Genomic DNA, 24159 nt, shown 5'->3' with positions numbered 1-24159 from the left:
TTTGGACTGCAGATATGTCAGTGCCCCAGAGGCAGCATGGAGATTGATGGAATTTGAAATGCACAAACAGTCCCATTCCATCACCAGACTTGCGGTACACTTACCTGAATTGCAGACTGTTGTGTTCAGGGATGGTAACGAGGAAGAAGCCATTGTACGACATAGGGGTACAACACTTACAGCTTGGTTTCAGTTAAACCAGAGAGACCCTGAGGCACGAAGTTATCTGTACCATGACATTCCAAAATATTACGTATTTGAAGATGGACGAAAGACATGGAAACTTCGACGCCGGGGCGGCAACAAGGTTATCGGACGCATGGTTTCAGCAAGCCCTATGGACATTGAGCGCTTTCATCTTCGTGTACTCCTGCTGCACTGCCCTGGTAAAACATCATTTGAAGATCTCAGAACCATAGATGGAGCAGTTTGTGAAACATACAAGGATGCAGCCAGGAAATTACATTTAACAGAAGATGATACAGAATGGGACAGGTCCTTAGCTGATGGAGTTATCTTTGCCATGCCACAACAATTGAGATCTCTTTTTGCAACCCTATGCATATTCTGCACACCAACAGACACGTCGGCACTGTGGGAAAAATATAAAAACGACCTTTGCGAAGATTTTGTGCACAGCAGCCATATCTTGGAACAGAGTATTTTCATGGCATTGCGAGAAATACAGTCCTTCCTCCTGAGACATGGACAGACCTTGGAAGCATTTCAGTTACCAGTACCTCCAGACACTGTTGAAGATCTTTCGAGCGATGATTATCAGTATGTACCGGGAGATGAACATGAAAAATGTAAAAACAACAGACAACTACTAAATGATGACCAAATCCAAATTGTAGATGAGGTCCTACAGGCCGTTCATTGTAGGGACCAGTACACAGGCAACCGGTTGTTTTTCATTGATGGACCGAGCGGAAGTGGCAAGACCTTTCTCTATAATACGCTTCTGCACATCTTGCGAGGCCAGTGTCGTTTGGTTCTTCCAATGGCGTACTCGGGCGACGGGCATTGCAGCAACATTGCTAGCAGGGGGCCGTACATCGCACCATCGATTTAAATTGCCAGTGCCCATTTTGGAAAACTCCACATGCAACATATCACCTACGAGTAAAGATGCAGATGCTCTAAGGAAGGCCAACCTATTCATTTGGGATGAAGCACCTATGGCTCCAGCATATGCTTTAGCGGCTGTTGATCGATGTCTCCAGGATGTAACCAGCAACAACATTTCTTTTGGTGGAAAGGTCTTACTTCTTGGTGGGGACTTCAGGCAGGTTTTGCCCATTGCACCTCGCGCTGCACCTGCAGCAATCATCGCCACATGCATCAAGCGTAGCAAGTTGTGGCCAAAGTTCAAACAGCTGAACTTAACATCAAACATGAGAGCTAATGATGACGAATAATTCTCAAAATGGTTACTGTCGGTTGGAAATGGGACTGTGGAAACAATTCCTGACTCAGATTTAATACGACTGCCTGATCGTATCTGCGTAGAAGACAACATTTCTTTAGCAGAGGCTGTTTTCGGTAATTTGAACGAAATCCATTCAAACTATGATGCGCTGGCACAATGAGCCGTGTTGTGTCCAAAGAATGAATCCACATTTGTGATCAACGATGAGATACTGGATGCATTTCCTGGGGAAGAAAAGACGTACTTCAGCGCTGATTCCATTGTCTGTGATGACCCTGAAGAGGCACTAAATTATCCTATGGAATTCCGAAATCAATTAACTCCTTCTGGAATGCCATTGCACAAACTTCATCTCAAAGATGGTGCTGTCATCATGTTACTCCGTAACTTTGATCTGAAACAGGGACTGTGCAATGGTGCAAGATTGGTTGTTAAAAGATTGTTGCCAAACATAATAGACGGAGAAATAATTTCTGGCAGTCACAAAGGAACACGCACATTTATACCCAGGATTAGTATTGCACCTTCCGATACAACACTACCATTCGTACTCAAACGCCATCAATTTCCAGTTCGTGTGGCATTCTCTTTCTCAATAAACAAGAGTCAAGGTCAAACATTACACAAAGTTGGGATTTACTTACCAGAACCCGCCTTCAGCCATGGCCAATTATATGTTGCATTGTCGCGTGCTAAACGATTTGAGGATGTCAAGGTAAAGGTATTCAGTAATGGCCAACAGGGAAAAATTGATGGCCACAGTGGAATCTTCACCCATAATGTTGTTTACCCGGAGGTCCTGCAGTGACACCATTCAGGCAACAAAAGGAGGTCACGAAGGAAAATAGTTAATTACTCCGACACATTTAGTTGCGGTGATTGAAAAATCACCGGACCATTGTTGCTGTTTTGATGCTTTTTACTGCTGTTTTGATGCTTTTTCACTGCTGTTTTGATGCTTTTTCACTGCTGTTTTGATGTTTTCCACTGTTGTTTTGATAGTGTTTTGATGCTTTTTCACTGCTGTTTTGATGCTTTCCACTGTTTTGATAGTGTTTTGATGCTTTTTCACTACTGTTTTGATGCTGTTTCACAGCTGTTCTGATGCTTTTTTGCCGTTTTTTTTAAATATAAAAATCTAATTTCAAAAATAGAATTCCAAAAAAATCTCACAATGATGACATATAATTCACCGAAAACGTTGAAGCTGTTACATATTTATGTGAATGTATGTGAATTACTATTCAGGTCCTTGCTTATCAATGTGTAGTCGATTAAGGGTTGTTGTGATTAAAGGGTCAGGAGCCCTTCTGGGAAAAAGGAGACCGGAAACGGAAGAAAAAAGACACGAGGTCCGGGAGAAGCGACGATTCTTCTTCTTCCTCGCCCAGCTCCGAGGAGAGTGGGGATCGAGATTGAGCAGCGTGGAAAAGCTGCGTTCCCAAGCCCGTCTGGCGAGAGGAGTTACCGGGACGTGTAACTACCCTTTTGACACGTCAAGTTGCCGTGGGTCCGTGCACGGACCCAGCGTCCGGCACAGTTCGCCGCACCGTCTACAAGGACGCGTACGGGTCGCACTTTGGGGCCTCGCGCGTGTTGCAAGCGGCGCTTGCTTTGCCCGCTTCGCTTGGCCAGGAGGGGTGTGCTGCAGCCGTGGTTCCCGGTACGGTACGTGCCCGGTGGAAGCACGTCCGCCCGGGGTTCGTTCAACCGCCCGTGTGTGGCGAAGCCGACCATCATCTTGGTCAGGAGGGGCCCAGAGACATTGTGAGGGACAGAGACCAAAGGGGTCGTGAGTACCCAAGGGGTCGGGAGTGGGGAAAGGGGACACACGTATGTAAGATGGCCATCTTAATCATCTCGGGGATTGATTGTTGATTGTGGATTGTTGATGGTTGATTGCTCGGGGAATATATCATTGATTATTCCTGATCCTTGGTGTGGGGTTTTTTCTTGGTTGGAATTCATATTGATTGCGTTACGAAAGCGCATACATAATAAATCTTTCTGGCGGAGTTCCTCTCACGGTCCGGGGGTCACCGAGACCAGGTAGTCACCGGGAGGACCACGTAACAAAGCAACCGCATAATATTACGGTGATGTTTAACTCTGAGTGAGAATAGTTCTAAATTTTAAAAACTTTCTTCTGATATTTGTGATTTATTTCAAACAAACTGTATTTCCCATCTACACGGGCATGTATTCCTATTAACGTTATGTAAAGTACATAAATTGTGTGGATTACATCATTTGTGGATGTGATCAATTGCCAGTAACCATTTTATATAACTGAATGTACAGGTGCAGCATCTAACTCAATATGTCAAAATGTCACACACATCCATGCCCGTGGGATTCCCACGGGTGACCCCACTAGTATATGTATATATTGTTACGGATTCGTCACTTCCGTTGTTGTGGTTTTCATCCACTGCAAATATTTCTGATTCCATGTACTATTATTGTTTTCAAAAGGTTTATTGTTTCGGAACTGTTTTCAAAAGGTGAAAAAGTTAGAGTTAAAAGAAACCGAAAACCGGATCGGGAACCGGACGACGACGAAGAAGAGGAAGAGAGAAAAGAAGGCGGAGCAAGTGAAGTCGGACAAGAAGCATAGTTGCTTTGCGGTCCGGAGCGAACGTTGGCGAGCAAGAGTCACGAGTGAACTTCGGGTTTCCCGGGAAAGGGATTCCTGCGACAGAGTTGTTATCGCTGTGAGATCAACCTGCGTGTCAGGTTTTGCGGTGGATTCTGAAGAGAATCATCGTCATCATCGTCGTGCCGTTACGCCACGAGACCGGGCCGTCGGCCATTTTGACTCGCGCAGGACTTGCGCTTCGCTCAAGGTTTCGTCTCGTTTCGACCATTTTCACCGCATTCAGACGTCGATCTGGGGTGCGTGTGTGTGACATGGCTTTCGAGTGGAAAGTCTGCGTGTCGCTGACTGAGCCGTGGAACGTCCATACCCGGGGGTGTGATTTCCCAGTCGTCTGGAGGGCGCCTTTGGATTTCCCAGTCGCCTTGAGGGCGCCTTTGTGCAGCTTTGGCCGCGTGACTGTAACTGTCATCCGAACGGGATTCTGGTCTCGATTAGACATCATTCTGACAATCGCTGGAGCGAATCGACTTTGGGTTTGAAGCCGGGAAAGAGACATTGGGAATGTTCTTGTTTCACTCACTTGGAGCACAGTGAGTTATATATATTACGAAACTGATGGTACCATCATAGGATATATTGATTGTACTTTTGATTACTATTATTGTTGTACTGTTGTTCTTGTGTGATCTTAATCCAATATTTGTTTGTTGGTAACAATTGGTGTGGCTTCACCATTGATCTTTGACATACAGAATAGCACATTTCTGCCGTGACTCCTCTCGGGGCTCGGAGGCACACCGTGACCAGGGGTTCGGGGAGGAGCACGTAACAGAAATTGGGGGCTCGTCCGAGATATTGGGAACTCGTCCAAGATTGGCCCGAATTGAAATTGGGGTCCTCGTCCGGGATAGAATTCCCTGATAACATTCGTCCGGGATATTATTCCCTAACATTCCCAAAATTCCCAAATTTGGAATTTTTCTAACATTCCCAAATTTTTCAAAAAATTGGAAAATTTTTGTGTGAAGGTTAACAGGTGTTAACTAATAGTCACCATGGTGTTTGATGCAGACAAGTTTGCGGCGTCCCCTAATGAGGCACAGTTCCTAGCGTTAAAAAGATCGGAACTCTTGATATTGGCCAAACATTGTAACTTGGAGGTCCGAGCTCATATGAAGAAAGCAGAGATGCAGACATTGGTGGAAGAATCTCTGGTGGGACAGGGAACATGGACAGAGGTCGCCTTGGATTGGTTACCCGAGGAAAAAGAAAATGTGTAGCTCCGGAAAATGGAGATGCAACTGCAGAGCTAGGAAAGGTTAAAAGAGTTGGAATGGAAAGCCGAGGAGAGAAGAGCAGAGGAAAGGAGAGCGGAAAGAGAACTCAAGGAAAGAAGAACTAAATAACCCTCTCTCAGATCTCTCGATGTGTCCATGTCTCTCGGTCCCTGTTCTCAAATGTTGTGTTTGTGTCCTTCCCCCTCTCTCCCCATCTTGTCTACCGCTCCCGATGTTATGTTTTATGTGTCGGTTTGTCTTTCTGTGTGATTAATGTTCGCTCTTTCACGAGCCTCGATCTTGTATACAAAAAAAAAAAGAAAAAAGAAAAAAAAAAGAAGAGTAGAACAGGAACGAGAACTCGAGGAAAAAAGAGAAGAACAGGAACGAGAACTCGAGAGAAGAACAGAGGAAAGGAGAGCCGAAAGGGAGTTAAAGGAACGTGACATGGAGTATCAGAAGGAAGTTAAACTCAAGGAGCTGGAATTAATGGGAGAACGGAGAGAAGTCGTATCCATGCCGGCTAGTTCGACAACTAGTCAGAACACCTGGGATGTTGGTAGGCATGTGAGGCTGGTTCTACCCTTCAATGAAAAGGAGGTAGCCAAGTTTTTTTTACACTTTGAGAAAGTGGCTCAAATGCTAAAATGGCCTGTGGGGTCCTGGACTATGTTCGTGCAAAGTGTTCTGGTGGGTAAAGCTCGAAGATATATTTTCGGCTTTACCGATTGACAAATGTACAGATTATGAGGAAGTGAAGAAAGCCATTCTCAAGCCGAGAACGGCCCGTGCAGGGGCTGATCCGAGGATCTCATCAAACCGTCTGATCGGTAGTAGCGACGGGCGGTGTGTACAAAGGGCAGGGACTTAATCAACGCGAGCTGATGACTCGCACTTACTGGGAATTCCTCGTTCGTGGGACACTGTCTCAAGCCCCAGTCCCCATCACGGATGGGGCTCAGCGGTTTACCCGAGCCTGACAGCGAAGGGCAAGGTACACACTGGCCCGTCCAGTGTAGCGCGCGTGCGGCCCCGGACATCGAAGGGCATTAAACGTTCATTAAACATAAACGTTCATTAAAGCATTATGAAACGAAAACCATTACGAAATTACATTCACACCGTCACGTCAAACACTACCGTGAATACATACATCGTCACAACATCGTCATAATGAGAACATCGTCACAATGAACGTTATGCCAACGCGAATGTTATGCGTGAGTCCAAACCTGAGAATGCTGGCGACTAAAGCTGAAATTGGGAAAACTAAATAGCCTATTTTACTCCTGGAGATGCCAGGATTATCCACCCAAAATATCGCTGAGATCGGTTCAGCAGTTTTTACGGTACCTTCGAACAGACAGACAGACGGACATTTGGTGAATTATACTAAGATCATCACAATGAGAACATCGTCACAATGAACGTTATGCGAACGCGAATGTTATGCGGGAGTCCAAACCTGAGAATGCTGGAGACCAAAGCTGAAATTGGGAAAACTAAATAGCCCATTTTACTCCCAGGGGTCCCAGGATTACCCACCCAAAATATGTTTGCAATCGGTTCAGCAGTTTTTACGGTACATTCTAACAGACAGACGGACATTTGGTGAATTATAGTAAGATCATGACGTCATCGGTCATGTGGTACAGGTGCTATCTTGGAAAAACCGAAAAATGTTGAACCTCTACATCTCCAAAACCACTGCATGGAAAAAATTGAAACATGGCTCATTGTAAAGAACTCCATATGGGAAATTGGTGTTGTCGACGATGACGTCATTGGTGCCATAATTATGATATCATAATTCGACAGGGACAACGCTTAGTCTGATCAGTTTGAAATGTATTGAGCGTGATCTATGCAACAATTATATTAGAGAATATAAATGTATGATGTCATCGCTCACGAGGTCTGGCAGCCATATTGGATCAAAGAAAAACAATGTTCAAAATCAGAAGAGTTGGCTCGCAACAAAAAACTCAATTTTTCTGTAAATTATCATCATAAAGCCACTTACCAAGTTTCAGTTGAATATGCCAAAGGGTATGTAAAAGATTGAAGAAAACCATAGGTGGGACAGATGTGCGGAGAGCAAACCTACAGTCCTCTCCGGGTAAAGGACTTTAACAAAAAAAAAAAAAAAAAATACAATAAAAGCACTTCATCTCAGCAAATGTGCGCAGCCGAATCTATGAACATTTCAAAATTACAAACCCCAGGCAGGAAGGAGGAGTTCTTGAAATTTGCCGAAGGTCTGAGCACTGATGTGAGTGGAATACATGGTATTCATGGTTCACAAGGAAAGGCAAACCCGTGGTTATAACAGCACATCTGCCGTTGTGGTGCACATCAAACACCCGATTGACAAAAATCTTTCTAGGCCAAATAGGCTGCAACCAAGGAAGGCGAAAGTGCTTTCTGGGCACATGCCACAGTTGGCCACAATCTTAAAAAATAAAAGCAAAATGAAAAGACAATGATGGACGTCAATCGTAGTGGTCTGAAGGCTCTAATAGTCAAACCTGGAGGAAACTCAGAAGTTCAGTTGAGGACTGAGAGTCAATCCAATCAAGAATCAAGGACTAAAATTGAACGATTCAAAATATTTTCCTTGTCAAAGAGTCGGAAATGTTCTTGGGGGAGAATTTGTCTTGAACAACGATCAGGGTACGTTAATAAATCAGTTCAAGTATCTCCAGAAACCATTTATCCACGTCATTGTGCTTCACCATTTCCAGTTACACTTAATCAGGGAAATAAACATGTAATTTAAATAGATGAGCAAATTCAGCAATGCAGAGACTCGCTGGGGTATAATAATTGCCACAATCGAAAAATGATCAATCTACATGAAAGTAGATCTGTGGGCATAGGGAAGGAGGCACACAAACACAAAATGGTCCATCACAGAATGGATACAACAACAGGCATTTTAAGGCCATTTTCCCTGCAAGAGCAGGGGTTATCCTTGCGGTCCCCATGACAATCTTCTCCATTTTGCCCTATTTTCTGCATCTCCCCTTGTTAACCCAGTTGCCCACATTTCTTCTTCGACCATCTTTAGCCAAGTATTTGTCGGTCTTCCCCGTCCTCTACTTCCCTTCACATTCATTTCCATCACTCTTCTCAATCTTCATCCTTCCTCAACACATGACCAAACCATCTCAAACTGTTTCTCTTCACAGCATCCATCACAGGCTCGATTCCAATCATCTTTTGCAATTCATCATTTGTCTTCCTCTCTCTCTCAACGATACTCCACACATCCAACGAACCATTCACATTTCCACCCTTTCCAGCCTTCGTTGCTGCTCTACATTCATTACCCATGTCTCACTCCCATAAATCATAACACTTCTCACACATGCAACATACACCTTTCCCTTCAGCTTCAACGACACTCCCCTCCTCATCAGCATGCCACTCAGTTCCCGAAACTTCTTCCATGCACATCTCACTCGAGCAACTGTTGCCGAGTCTGATCCACCTTCTCCATTCAGCACGTCTCCTAGGTAACAAAATGTTTTCACACCTTCCAGCTTCACGCCGTCTCCAAGATCCAACTCAACATTTCCTCCATCTGCAGCTCCCCCTGTGCACACCTTACACTTGAATGTAGCTGCCACACTGGTTAATGACCCTCTCAAACCACGACATTTTTGATGAACCCATTCAGCGCATATTGTACATTGAATCGAATTCACTCCGACACCCTTCCTGCACACAGCACATGGCCACTTCCCAGTTCTTTCCACATCTCCACATGCTTTACCACTTGCAATCACCTTCGTTTTTCCGATATTCACTTTCAGACCTTTTGTCTACATACATTCCTTCCACTTGTTCATCTTCTCCTTCAGTCCATCCATACTTTCTGCAATCAACACCAGATCATCTGCACACAACAACTCCCATGGTAAACCCTCCTTTACATTCCGAGCCAGCAACTCCATCACAGCTACAAATAGTAGTGGACTTAGTACCGACCCCTGATGCACTCCCACCTTCACCTCAAACTCACCACTGTTCCCGTCCTTCGTCCTTACAGCTGTGCGTGCTCTTTTGTACATTGCCAGCACTACTCTGATCAACCATTCCTCCACTCCTAACTTCCTCAATGCCCATGTCACTACTTCACGTGGAACCCTATCAAATGCTTTCTCCAGATCAACAAACCTAAGAAAAAACTTCTTCCTCTTCTCCATGTACTTCTCCTGCAACTGCCTCACAATAAAAAGCGTGTCTGTCGGTCCTCTTCCTGGCATAAATCCAAACTGCATTTCGTCAATCTTCACTTTCTTCCTTATCCTCCTCTCCAACACCCTTTCCAATACCTTCATTCCATGCTCCAATAACTTTGTCGCTCGATACGAGCCACAGTCCAGAGGGTCACCTTTCCCCTTGTATAGAAGGACGAGGGTACTCAGTTCCAAATCCACTGGAATGCGGCCTTCTTTCACCACCAGATTGCAGATCTCTGTCATTCTCTTCACACCGCAATTTCCCGCTGCCTTCAACATATCTCCCACAACTCCCGTCGGCCCTCCCGCTCTTCTACTCTTCATTGCGTTTATCCCTTCCTAATTTTTCTATCGCTTAATAAATTTTATCGCTTTCTATTTTCCGCTTGGAGTTCGCAAAAAAGCACCTAAAGGACTCTCAGACTGTGAGAAACAAGATTCTGTGGGCTTTCATGTCTTTCACTGAGGAGAGGCTTCCGTCTGGCCACTCTGCCATGAAGCCCAGATCGGTGGAGTGTTGCAGTGATGGTTGTCCTTCTGGAAGTTTCTCCCATCTCTGCGCAGGATCTCTGGAGCTCAGCCGGAGTGACCATCGGGTTCTTGGTCACCTCTCTTACCAAGGCCCTTCTCCCCCGATTGCTCAGTTTGGCCGGGCGGCCAGCTCTCGGAAGAGACCTGGTTGTTCCAAACTTCTTCCATTTAAGAATTATGGAGGCCATTGTGCTCTTGGGAACCTTCAATGCAGCAGAATGTTTTTTGAAGGCTTCCCCAAATCTGTGCCTCGACACAATCCTGTCTCTGAGCTCTGCAGGCAGTTCCTTCGACCTCATGCCTTGGTTTTTGCTCTGATATGCATTGTCAGCTGTGAGACCTTATACAGACAGGTGTGTGCCTTTCCAAATCATGTCCAATCAATTGAATTTACCACAGGTGGACTCCAATCAAGGTGTGGAAACATCTCAAAGATGATCAAGAGAAATGGGAGGCACCTGAGCTAAATTTCAAGTGTCATAGTGAAGGGTCTGAATACTTATGTAAATGTGATATTTCAGTTTTTTATTTTTAATAAATTTGCAAAACTTTCTGAAATCCTGTTTTCTCTTTGTCATTATGGAGTATTTAGTGTAAATTGATGAGGGAAAAAATGAATATAAACGATTTCAGCATAAGGCTGCAACATAACAAAATGTGAAAAAAAGTGAAGGGGTCTGAATACTTTCTGAATGCACTGTATGTACATTGTGCACTCACCTCTGAGGTGTCCAGCCTGGGTTTGAATCCCGACCCAGCTATAAACTGTCATCCATGTGTTTCACAGGCAGGGCGAGTCATCGATATATGTGTCGTCCCTAGGATGGACGTTAAACTGGACGTCCCATCTGACGAAATTAATTGGTGGATGTTGTAGATCCCACGGTATCCTTTATGAAAAGTGTGCGAGTTATCACTCTCACCATGACAAATTACAAATTCCTGTCCCAACTACTGCTGGGAGAGAGTGATGGCAAACTGCCCAGTGCATTACGGTACGTCGGATCAGAACCTTCTAGTTAAGACTCCTAACGGACATCGACATTGCTTCACCTCCTCCACAGAGATGGGCTTTAAGATATGGAGAACTCAGATTTACCTGCAAGTTCGTAAAACTTGCATCAAATTGTCATTCAATTCATTGTTCGACTGAAAACATTCTGGGCGAGATTATAAAAACAAGCAATTCGTTCTTCCAACACAACATGCTGCTCGGCAATCACACAAAAAGCTTACATGCTCTAGTCACAAAGATGTCAATTAATTTCAAAAGTTTTATTCCCCACAGTGATTTGGTATGAAGATGCCTGAAGTTAAACAAGGCAACAAGAACACCAAAAAGGGAAATGTACAAATGTACAACGCAGGATAAATTATCCTACACAGACATTTACCAACTACGACCATTGGCATTTTGAAACAGACATTTTCATTGGGTGATCCACAATGTAATGCATCTGATCTCATCGCAAAGGGCACATCTTCGATGCTCTCACCAAAAGCTACGTCCGTGGCTGTGCGACTTGTTGATGTATGGGTACGAGACCATAAATTACGGGCAAATTAGAATTCATGCTTTCGCAGCTTTCAAGCCGTTATGATACAGGCTTATCTCCCATCATTGGTCACCGGAGAACAATAATAGCACCGAGTCTAGCGAACGGTGAACATTAAAGTGGAACTGTGAGCGGACACACACTGACAGATTACAAGTCTCTCCCATCCCTTTGGAAAGGGTGATGCCAATAACAATAACTAATGATATACTAATAATGATAATAAAAGCAGAAAAAACAAAACAAAAACAACAATTACAATAGTATGGCATCACAATTATATTACTCACCTTCCTCCCAGGTGAGCGAAGGTGTGTTGTCTTGTTGCGGTACTTCGGGCAAATGCATGCCCGTATTACATTCAAAGCCGATGCGGTCTGCCTGCCGCCGTGCTTGCCGGAGCACCACTCCGCCTTGGTCCCGCAGCCTCAGTGCCGCTCGGTAAAATATAGTGTCTCGCGAATTGTACTGCAGGCAGTTGGACACGATAAGGTGAAAGTCTGCCTCAAAATCGTCCAACGAGGAGTAGCCGTGCGAGTCCAGCCTCTGCTGCATTGCTGAAAAGTCCATGGGCTTCTTTATATACTCCATATAGTCCGGTACCTGTGTGGAAACATGCATGTTAACACAGAAATAAAAAACAACCCCTTTTTAGCTCGCTACTACCTTCAAGACTCGTGAAACGGCCCTCGAGATCGCTTCACCTCCTCCAGGGAGACGGGCTCTGAGAAGATGCTGTTTGGATCGCGTTCTTGCAGCTGCTCAAGCGTGCGACGAAGCAATACCGAGAAGGGGGAGAGTTGAAGCTCCAGTGCCGCCTGATATATCTTGATCTGCAGGGATACAGTTCGGGTCATATTTTGAGTAATTGACGCGATCGCCAAGGATCGAACGAGCTGAAAGGCTGTCACATAATCACCCGATCGAAAGCAACAAGACAATGTGCATTGATCAGGCACGACATGTGTGGCATACGCACGAGTGGTGCATCACGAGAATGGAATGGCATGGATATCCAAGGCAACAATGCAAGGCGGTTTCTGTGATAAAGTTCAATTGCAATTCGACAGAGATAGTAAGTGTGCTGCCGAGGTATTATTGCTTGCAAACGTGGACATTGCTCCTCAAAAGTGAACAATGTTCTGCATTTTCATGCAACTTTACACAAATTGCCAAACAAGAGATGACAGAAGGTACCCTCGACAGCAAATTGCAGTCAAGACATTTTATCTGACACAAACCAGAGCAAAAAACACAGAATGCTAAATGGCAAGCACAAATATCCAAATTGTGTACTAGAGCAAACACAGGATCAGCAGCTGCAAAATGGTTGCATCGATACTTCCTGTTGCAGCTTGCCACGATCTTTGTCAGGGAATAAATTGACCCCGATTTCCTTGAAAGACATTGCAAACCACCTGGATTTGTGTCCGAAATGGTCATACCACCCTGGATTGAGTTTTATACGCGGTCCGACAATGAACACAATCATGTACAAGGAGCGGCTGCAAATGTAAAGTTAAAGCCCGGTGACACCGCAGCAAAATGGAAGCAAATATCACAGCCTTTCATGAAAGGGCCCTCACCTGCTCCCGCTTCAACTTCTCACGCTTGCGGATGAGTTCTATGAGCAGGCGAGCCCGCTCCAAGTCCTGCCGGAGCCTCTGGAAGGACTTCAATTGCTCTTTCATCGCGCTCGTCTTCTCATCATTTCCCCTCTGCAAGTTTTCAGCATAACACTTTTACAAATGCCTCTTTTGTATCCACCACTAATGAAATATCAAAGTCTTACACATATCGAGGTTTAAACTTTGACTTGTTCAATCTACAATTGAACCAGTTCATCTTGGTATTACAGTCCACAAGTGTGTCAAGTATAGTTAAAATATGTTGAGTGGTTCATAAGTTATTGCAGTGATAAACATTTTCAATTAAAAAGCACTTGACCACCTTCGACCTTTTGAACCCAAATTTAATCAGTTCATCTTCACATCACAGTCCATAGTTTGCCAAGTTTGGTCAAAATCCCTTTCGTGGTTCACAAGTTATCAAGGTAACTAACATTTGCTACTTTCAGCTGAAGATCACATGACCTTTGACCCTTTAAACTAAAACTCAAATCAGTTATTATTTGCATCATAATACACATTTGTACCATGTTTGGTTAAAAAAATCCCTCCAGTGGTTCAGAAGTTATCGTGGTGACAAAAATTGATCACAGAAGGATGGATAGACAACCTAAAAACACAATGCCTCAGGCTTTGGAGGCATAAAACAAATAAAAACACAAAAGAGCAATCAGAGATTGTAGACCCTCGCCAGGACGTGTGTTTCGTGTTTTTTTAAGGCTTTTGTGTTAAAATTAATATGGCGGCCGAACCATGTGACCGCTGACGTCATCATTTTTCCTCTCCACCAATTTATCCCTAGAAGGCGCTCAAGAAAGTTCATCTTGATCGGATGAAGTTTTGTACTTGTCCAATTATGACGTCACAATGGAGGCACCTATGACATCATCATTAACATATGTTTTCCCCATGGATAGTTCGTTACAATGAGCCATGTCTCAATTTTTTCTACGTAGTGCTTTCGGAGATATGGAGGTGCAAAGTTTATCGGTTTTTCCACGATGGCGCCCATACCACGTGACCTATGACGTCATAATTATCATTAAAATAAATTATACAGGAGGAGGTGCACCTATGGTGAAAATTTCCTGTCAATCGCACCAACAGTTGCAGACATCATCATATTTATTCTGTGCGGACAAACAAACGGAAACAAATGCAATACCCTCTCCTCTGGCAAGAGTAACTAGAATGGCATTCGGTAGAGAGCATACCTCCACCAGACTGAACAGTTTACATTTTGTATCCCACTGATAAGCTGGATCTGAACCAAAATCTAATCGGCTTGTTCTCGTCACCGAACCAACCCATCCACCAAGTTATCATAAGTCATCCATAACCCTTTGAGATATCATGCTTATTGGACACCGCTCCTTTCCTATGCCATCTCCAGGCATTGCAAAACGTCATTGCCGGGCACCGAAGGGGGCTCGGCAGTGACGCACGCTGAAAGGGAGTACTCAGTTTTCACTCTGGTTGTTTGTTTTCTTGTTTTCTTGTTTGTTTTCTTGGTTGTTTGTTTGTTTGTCCGGGCGATATCTCAGCCATCCTTTGAGCTAGGAAGCTGAAATTTCGGCACAATAGTGAGCAAGTCCTTTGTCAAAAACGTTATTTTTTGTTTTTTGATTAATCAATTAATTGAGGAGTTATTTAATTATTAGCGATTAATTAAGTACTTATTTAATTAATCAAATTTCCTTTCTCTTCTGACCATTAACTCAGGCACCTTTTGAGTTAGGAAACTGATATTTGGACATGCCAATGACCAGGTGATTTGGCTGCAAAGGCTATTTTTGATTTATTAATTAATCAATTAATCAATTAAGTGATTAATTATTTAATTATTCGATTAATGACGAAAATTTTTTTTTTTAAAGTTACAGATTCTGATGAAATGGTGGTGGTTAATGTGTTCTTTGACCGAATTGATTAATGATTTAATTTTTTAATGATTATTATTTATTTATTTTCATTATTAATCATTTATTGATTTTCTCTCATTTGGCCAATATCTCAGGCACCTTTTGAGCTTGGAAGCTAATATTTGGACACGAGTGACCAAGTGATGTGGCTATCAAGGATATTTTTGATTTGTTGATTAATCAATGAATCAATGAATCGATTCATTATTTAATTATCCGATTAATTACTAAAAAAAAATAAAAAATTTCAGTTACAGATTCTGATGAAATGGTGGTGGTTTATGTGTTCTGTGACCGAATTGATTAAAAATTTAATTTTTTAATGATTATTATTTATTTATTTTCATTATTAATCATTTATTTATTTTCTTTCTCATTTGGCCAATATCTCAGGCACCTTTTGAGCTGGGAAGCTAATATTTGGACATGACAAGCCAAACAAGCCATGCCAAGCCAAACAAGTCATGGCAAGCCATGACAAGCCAAGCCAAGTGATGTGGCTATCAAGGATATTTTTGATTTATTGATTAATCATTTAATCGATTAATCAATTAATTATTTAATTTTTTATTAATGACATTTAATTAAATTTCTAAAAGATACATCTTCGGATGAAGCACTAGTGGTTTAGTTATGCTATTAGCCAATTGATTATGAAAATATTTTGTGATCATCTTTTATTGATTTTAATTATACGATTAATCAATCAATTAGCATACACCTCTCCCTCCCAATGCAGCCTCAATGAGCTGCACTGCGGTATTGCCGGGCGCCGGAGGTGCCCCGGCAATGCCGCGCTGTAGGATATTTAATTATTTGGCATGGGGGCGGTGTACTTTGAATGTATCTGTACTTGTTAAATATAGTTTTTGGCCCAATCTTTCAATTGTGAAGAATCACTTTAAAAAAATTCGCGTATCCGGATCCTCACCACAATTGAACCAATTCTTCCTTGCCACACCCAACCTGTCCAACAAGTTTCGTCCAAATCCATCGGTAACTTTTTGAGATATCCTGCTATGTATCGATTTTTAGCCCCATCACTCAATGGTGAAGAATCACTTAAAAAATTAAATAATTCTCATATCCGAATCCACAATCAGATCTTCACCAAAATCGAATAGATTCTTTCTCGTCACACACACACAACCTGTCCACCGAGTTTCGTCCGAATCCATCCATAACTTTTCGGGATTTCGTGCTAATATCATTTTTAGCCTCATCACTCAATGTTGATGAATTACTTCAAATTTAGTATCTGGACCTTCACAATAATCTAATCATTTAGTCCTCGTCACAAACCCAACATTTCCACTAAATTTCGTCAAAGTCCATGCACAACCGTTTGAGATCCTGTTCACAGACAGACAGAAAAAGTTGAAAACATAAACTTCTTCCACCTTCAATGGTGGAGGTAAAAAAAAAAAAAAAAACCCACCACCATGTGGCTCATTTGGAGGAAGACATTTGACCGACACTTGTCTTACAATTTTACCCTCTTCTACACTATCCATACTTCAACAGTTTCCTTCATTCTTTTGTCTCCTACTGCTCCCTCACACACCCCTCTCCCTCCTCCTCCAATGAGTAGTAGTTCTTTGTAGTTACAGAAACTGAAAACACCAATCACTATGACCAATTACCTGTTTGGCACCCCGCTGTGACTGCAAGTGGGACTGCAACCTCCGCAAAAGTGGCACTCCATTCCGAGACTGCCTCTTTAATGTCCAATAACTCTGTAGCCTCTGAATAAACTCCTTCTTCTTCAGCAGAGTCACGTGGTTGATTATCTTCTTCAACCTGCAGTGTCAATATAATCGATTAGTTCGACGCCGCAATGTTTTGACTCCCAATGTTTTAATGCAAGGTAAATGGTATGTACACACAAGTGGCTGAGAAGGTAATAAAAAGAAAACAAGGCCGTTAAGGAACGAAATGTTTGCGCCACATATCGGACGTCACATCACAGCAATGCCGGAATAAGCGTACGATTGGCTATCGACCTTACACCACCTGCCACGTGTCGTGTGCCAGCACCGAGCAATCATGCGGGTGGTAAAGTGCTTGCCTTCAAGTCTGAATTATACCTGTGATGCAAGTCCCCGAAGAGAGTTCAGGACAAGGAGCTACACAAGCTTGCAATGCAGGGCCACCTTTAACACCGTGTGGACTCCGATGAGCGACATGTCTTTTTGAGGCATTCTTCACACGTGCCATCTCCATCCTCGAGCACGCCAGGAAGGTTGATGGGCAATATGGGCCTTTGCACATTTGAACACCAATGGAGGTGGCGTACAAAAGCACCTCGACACATTTGATTTATTAAAATAGATAACGTTTCTTTGCTCCCCGTCATACAGCATACTGTTCTTCAGGAAGGCCTCATGTTTTGAAAGGGGCAGGGAGAGGGAAATAAATCCATCTACATTCTCCTTGAACCGAGGTAGGGTCAAGATTGAGGGGGAAGCTGGATTCAGGTGAAAGTTCCAAAGTGAGACAGTATGGGGGGAAGAAACTGCAAGAGTACCTCATAGTTAGTGGTAGTCGTCAGGACAGATACCGTGTATGGTGGGGAAGAAGCTGGGAAACGTGCAGATGCATTAAAAGTAATCCAACATTTCGCTCTACACGGGGGATTGTTCGATGTTGCTTGGGATCCAGACGGCATGCGCCCAAAATTCAAATCTGCGCACCACTCGGGGAGCGACTTGGGGGAGTGGGTCATTTGACCGACACTTGCGGCTCAGTCACGCCACTGCTCGGGGGATTGTCAAGCGTTCCCTCTAGCCATGCCACTTGTCCACTTGGATTGTGGAGTCTGACCAAGACGTCTCGCCACCACCCTCTTTGTAAACATGCAAAGTGAGATTGATATGTAAACGTGAGATCGATGGTCTTTGTAAAGTGAGATTGATACGAACACATGATTAAATAATATGTAAATAACTTGTGTGACTTTTAATGCACATTAGGATAAAAACCGATGGCTTCCGTGACATTAGGTAGTGTTCAGGAGGGGTCTAGATGTAACATCACCCCACATCCTTTTCCCGTTAAGTGAATATATTTAACGTTTTTTCTGAGAACACGTCCCCCCCTGGCAGAGCGAAGGCAATGTGTACATAGATGTACACAAGTAAAACCACCTGGAAAAAGGAAGGAAAAAAAACAGCACACGTGTAAAAGGAAAACACAGGCGTGAAACAGGAGTGTGCATGCAAGCAAGCACAGGGAGGCGGAGACTGAAGGTAATAAACAAGCACTGGGAGGCGGAGACCGAAGGTAAACAAGCACTGGGAGGCGGAGACCGAAGGTAAACAAGCACTGGGAGGCGGAGACTGAAGGTAATAAACAAGCACTGGGAGGTGGAGACCGAAGGTAAACAAGCACAGGGAGGCGGAGACTGAAGGTAATAAACAAGCACTGGGAGGCGGAGACCGAAGGTAAACAAGCACTGGGAGGCGGAGACTGAAGGTAATAAACAAGCACTGGGAGGCGGAGACCGAAGGTAAACAAGCACTGGGAGGCGGAGACCGAAGGTAATAAACAAGCACTGGGAGGTGGAGACCGAAGGTAAACAAGCACTGGGAGGTGGAGACGGAAGGTAAACAAGCACTGGGAGGCGGAGACTGAAGGTAATAAACAAGCACTGGGAGGCGGAGACCGAAGGTAAACAAGCACTGGGAGGTGGAGACCGAAGGTAAACAAGCACTGGGAGGCAGAGACTGAAGGTAATAAACAAGCAATGGGAGGCGGAGACCGAAGGTAAACAAGCACTGGGAGGCGGAGACCGAAGGTAATAAACAAGCACTGGGAGGCGGAGACCGAAGGTAATAAACAAGCACTGGGAGGTGGAGACCGAAGGTAATAAACAAGCACTGGGAGGCGGAGACTGAAGGTAATAAACAAGCACTGGGAGGCGGAGACCGAAGGTAAACAAGCACTGGGAGGCGGAGACCGAAGGTAATAAACAAGCACTGGGAGGTGGAGACCGAAGGTAAACAAGCACTGGGAGGTGGAGACGGAAGGTAAACAAGCACTGGGAGGCGGAGACTGAAGGTAATAAACAAGCACTGGGAGGCGGAGACCGAAGGTAAACAAGCACTGGGAGGCAGAGACTGAAGGTAATAAACAAGCAATGGGAGGCGGAGACCGAAGGTAAACAAGCACTGGGAGGCGGAGACCGAAGGTAATAAACAAGCACTGGGAGGTGGAGACCGAAGGTAATAAACAAGCACTGGGAGGCGGAGACTGAAGGTAATAAACAAGCACTGGGAGGCGGAGACTGAAGGTAATAAACAAGCACTGGGAGGCGGAGACCGAAGGTAAACATGCAATGGGAGGCGGAGACCGAAGGTAAACATGCAATGGGAGGCGGAGCACACATCAGGACATGGAGAGCGAAGAAGAGCATGCATGAGGACACGGAGGGCGAAGAAAAGCGCGCATGAGGATACGGAGCGAAAAAGAGCACACATGGACACGGAGAGCGAAGAAGAGCACGCATGAGGACACGGAGAGCGAAAAAGAGCACACATGCGGACACGGAGGGCGAAGAAAAGCACGCATGAGGATACGGAGAGCGAAAAAGAGCACACATGAGGACACGGAGAGCGAAGAAGAGCACGCATGAGGACACGGAGAGCGAAGAAGAGCACGCATGAGGACACGGAGAGCGAAGAAGAGCACGCATGAGGACACGGAGAGCGAAAAAGAGCACGCATGCGGACACGGAGGGCGAAGAAAAGCACGCATGAGGATACGGAGGGCGAAGAAAAGCACGCATGAGGATACGGAGAGCGAAAAAGAGCACACATGGACAAGGAGAGCGAAGAAGAGCACGCATGAGGACACGGAGAGCGAAAAAGAGCACACATGCGGACACGGAGGGCGAAGAAAAGCACACATGCGGACACGGAGAGCGAAAAAGAGCACACATGAGGACACGGAGAGCGAAGAAGAGCACGCATGAGGACACGGAGAGCGAAGAAGAGCACGCATGAGGACACGGAGAGCGAAAAAGAGCACGCATGAGGATACGGAGAGCGAAAAAGAGCACACATGAGGACACGGAGAGTGAAGAAGAGCACGCATGAGGACACGGAGAGCGAAAAAGAGCACGCATGAGGACACGGAGAGCGAAGAAGAGCACGCATGAGGATACGGAGAGCGAAAAAGAGCACACATGAGGACACGGAGAGCGAAGAAGAGCACGCATGAGGCCACGGAGAGCGAAAAAGAGCACGCATTAGGACACAGAGCGAAGAAGAGCACGCATGAGGCCACGGAGCGCGAAAAAGAGCACGCATTAGGACACAGAGCGAAGAAGAGCACGCATTAGGACGCGGAGCGAAGAAGAGCACGCATTAGGACGCGGAGAGCGAAAAAGAGCACGCATTAGGACACAGAGCGAAGAAGAGCACGCATTAGGACGCGGAGAGCGAAGAAGAGCACGCATTAGGACACGGAGCGCGAAGAAGAGTGGATGCATCTACATTAGGACATCTACATTAGGAGCGAAGAAGAGCACGCACTAGGACACAGAGCGAAGAAGAGCACGCATTAGGACGCGGAGAGCGAAGGAGAGCACGCATTTGGATGCGGAGAGGGAAGAAGAGCACGCATTAGGACGCGAAGAGGGAAGAAGAGCACGCATTAGGACTCAGAGCGAAGAAGAGCACGCATTAGGACGCGGAGAGGGAAGAAGAGCACGCATTAGGACGCGGAGAGGGAAGAAGAGCACGCATTAGGACGCGGAGAGGGAAGAAGAGCACGCATTAGGACGCGGAGAGGGAAGGAGAGCACGCATTAGGACGCGGAGAGGGAAGGAGAGCACGCATTAGGACGCGGAGAGGGAAGGAGAGCACGCATAAGGACGCGGAGAGGGAAGGAGAGCACGCATTAGGACGCGGAGAGCGAAGGCGAGCACGCATTAGGACACAGAGCGAAGAAGAGCACGCATTAGGACGCGGAGAGCGAAGGAGAGCACGCATTAGGACGCGGAGGGAAGAAGAGCACGCATTCGGACGCGGAGAGGGAAGAAGAGCACGCGTTAGGACACAGAGCGAAGAAGAGCACGCATTAGGACACGGAGCGAAGAAGAGCACGCATTAGGACGCGGAGGGGGAAGAAGAGCACGCATTAGGACGCGGAGAGCGAAGAAGAGCACGCATGAGGACGCGGAGGGAAGCAGAGCACGCATTAGGACGCGGAGAGTGAAGAAGAGCACGCATTAGGACACAGAGCGAAGAAGAGCACGCATTAGGACATGGAGAGTGAAGGTAAACGAGCACCGGAAGGCAGAGACCGATTGGAAACGAGCACCGGGAGGCGGAGAGTGAAGGTAAACGAGCATCGGGAGGCGGAGAGTGAAAGTAAACGAGCACCGGGAGGCGGAGACCGATGGGAAACGAGGACCGGGAGGCGGAGAGTGAAGGTAAACGAGCACCGGGAGGCGGAGACCGATGGGAAACGAGGACCGGGAGGCGGAGACCGATGGGAAACGAGGACCGGGAGGCGGAGAGTGAAGGTAAACGAGCACCGGGAGGCGGAGACCGATGGGAAACGAGCACCGGGAGGCGGAGACCGATGGGAAACGAGCGCGTGTGAACAAGACAATGAAGTAGCTCACCTTCCGGGTGGAATGCAAGGCACCGATACCACAGGCACAGCAGCCCTCTTCTCCGCCAAGAGTTTGCGCGCCTTCTTCATCTTTTGGCGAGACTTCGCCTTGTCTTTCCGAGATCTCTCGGGACCCTCGGCCTCTTGCGATTCGTCCTGCACCTGCTCAGACGTTTTCGGCGAACGCTGCTTCTGCTGCTGCTGCTCCTGTTGCGTCGCGGGCCGACGGGCCGACCCGGGCGGCGTGTGCACGTCGCAGTACGCGGTCTTGCACACGGAAATGGCCAGACCGGCGCCGCAGCTCTCCTTCACTGGCTCCATCTTCATGTAGAGACCGGCCTGCTGCGCGCAGGTCACGTGGAAGGCCGTGTAGCAGTTGGCCTTGTGACACTGGATGCACGCGCCGGCGCCGCGCTGCTTGCAGATGTAGCACGTGAGCTTCCAGCGCGCGGCGGGGATGTGCTCCACGCTGTCTATGGGCTCGAGGAACACCGTGTTGGCGAAGCACACTTCCGGGATCCACAGGGCGCACACCACGTGGGCCCAGCGGCCGTCGTCCGTCTGCTTGAAGGCGCCGCCTTTGTTGGGACACAGGGCGCAGTCCACGGCTCTGGAGGGCGACTGCAGACACCGGCGGCACAGCCACTGTCCCTCGGGGATGTACGGCACCCCGTAGCACTCCTGGTGCACGGCCAGGTTGCACATGTCGCAGAAGAGGATCACGTTGCTGTTCTGGCACTCGCCGTCGTTGCAGATGCAGCACACGGCGTCCTCGTCGATGAGCGAGTGCGGGTCGCCCTTGTTGCGACTTTCGAAATAAGACTCCTTCTCGAATCTGTCCATGAGCAGCTCGAAGGCTTCCTGGGACACGGCCGTCTGGCCGGACTCTCGTCGCTTCTCGTTCATCATGTCTAACCACGCGTAGTCCTCCTCGTCCATGTCGTACTCGACCTCTTCGTCCAACTCTTCCGAAGACTTCTCGATGTAGCGGTAAAACGAGGCCGGCCGCGGCGGGGCCTCCGGCGTCTCACGCTCGATGAGGCGGAAGGAAGCCTCGGGCAGCTTCCCCGGCGCGGCGGCTCCGCAGTTTCCGGTCGCCGGTCCGTCCTTCTTCTTGTTGTTCTTCACCTTGAGCTGCGCTTTGGCGGGAGTGACGGCGGCGGCCGCGGCCGGCTGCTCTGCGTTCTCCTTGTTGCTGTTGCACTCGCTCAGCTCCTGCGCCGTGAGGTCGTCCTCGGACACGATTTCCAGGGGGTCGAATATGTTAATGCGATGCAGGCGGCCGTCGATGTCCACGTCGACCAGGCGTTGGGCCTGCGCGTACGTCAGGGTCTCCCGGGCCGGGGAGCGGCTGAACTCCGGGGACGGGGATCTCCGCCCGCCCGCTCGGCCGAAGCGACCTTTCTTGCGCGGCTTCTTCATCGGCGTCGGCTTCCCGGGGTTCTCGTGGTCGTAGTGCGACAGGTGGTACTCGATGCCGCTGTAGCTCTTGTAGATGCGCCCGCACGACTCCACGGGACATTCGTAGGGCGGCTTGGTGGCGCGCAGGTTCGCGCAGAAGGTCTTCACGTCGAAGTCGAGACCCATGGTCGCCGATGGAGAAGGAGCGTCGGGCGTCAGGAGGCCTTGACGGGCCCGGCCTCCTTTCAGCCCCTACATGACCTGTGGTGTCCGAGTCCAGGATGTTGACAGCGGTCACGTGTGCTCCAGGTGTGCGCCAAGTTACCCGAAAGGGAACTTCGGCCTCGAGTAAATACTCGAACACAACAAACTCCTCGTATTATCGCTCTTCTTCTTCGTCCTCACGATCTTCTTCTTCCTCAATCTTCTTCTTCTTCCTCCTCTCAATCGCTTTATTCTCGTCGTAATTCCACACTCGAGAGCATTCCCACCCTTTTGCCCTTTTGTTTCACTCACTCCCTCTTCTCCGTGTCACTCCAACGTCGGCTCGGCAAAATGGCGTTCGGTGAAAGGGAGCGGCGAGAACGGCGCGTCACCGTCCCGCACTCGGACGAAGCCGCTCTTCGTGGCCTCCACGGACACGTACGGAGAGAAACAAAGGGAGCAGCAGAAAATGGGAAAGGGACGGATAAAAAGCAGGAAAACCGTTGGCGCTGTCCGTGAGTCAGGTCACACGCGTCGTAATCCCGGCCGAGAGAAGGGCCTCACGGTACGCTGCTACAGACCGCAGGCTTTCGTTAACGCCCCTCTGAAGTAAACTGCGGCGGATATTCTTCAACTCAAACTTAAATCGACGAGCTGATGCCATCAACTACCTTTACCCGCGGCCGCCATTGCATCGGCCCTGCTCGCCGCATTCGGAAACCCCGTGGCAGAAGAGTGGAG

At 46.9% G+C, this 24159-nt stretch overlaps 1 protein-coding gene across 4 annotated transcripts in view; it reads right to left on the bottom strand.

Moving 5' to 3' along the window:
- BRD1 (bromodomain containing 1) overlaps positions 1 to 24159 on the bottom strand; it is a gene marked incomplete at its 3' end in the record, with an annotated part of 74043 nt that extends 49884 nt beyond the window's left edge. For 3 of the 4 annotated variants that reach the window (XM_068135311.2, XM_068135322.2, XM_068135332.2), the window contains 5 exon segments: positions 11933 to 12245; positions 12347 to 12475; positions 13229 to 13360; positions 16836 to 16992; positions 21824 to 24159. In XM_068135311.2, coding sequence (XP_067991412.2) covers positions 11933 to 12245; positions 12347 to 12475; positions 13229 to 13360; positions 16836 to 16992; positions 21824 to 23400 — 2308 coding nt within the window. In that variant the 5' untranslated portion in view covers positions 23401 to 24159. 4 annotated transcript variants of the gene reach the window in all.

The sequence above is a fragment of the Myxine glutinosa genome, chromosome 1 (genome assembly GCF_964187855.1).
Source record: "Myxine glutinosa chromosome 1, kmMyxGlut1.1, whole genome shotgun sequence".
Lineage (NCBI taxonomy): Eukaryota > Metazoa > Chordata > Myxini > Myxiniformes > Myxinidae > Myxine > Myxine glutinosa.
This window is presented reverse-complemented; position numbering and strand designations above follow the sequence as displayed.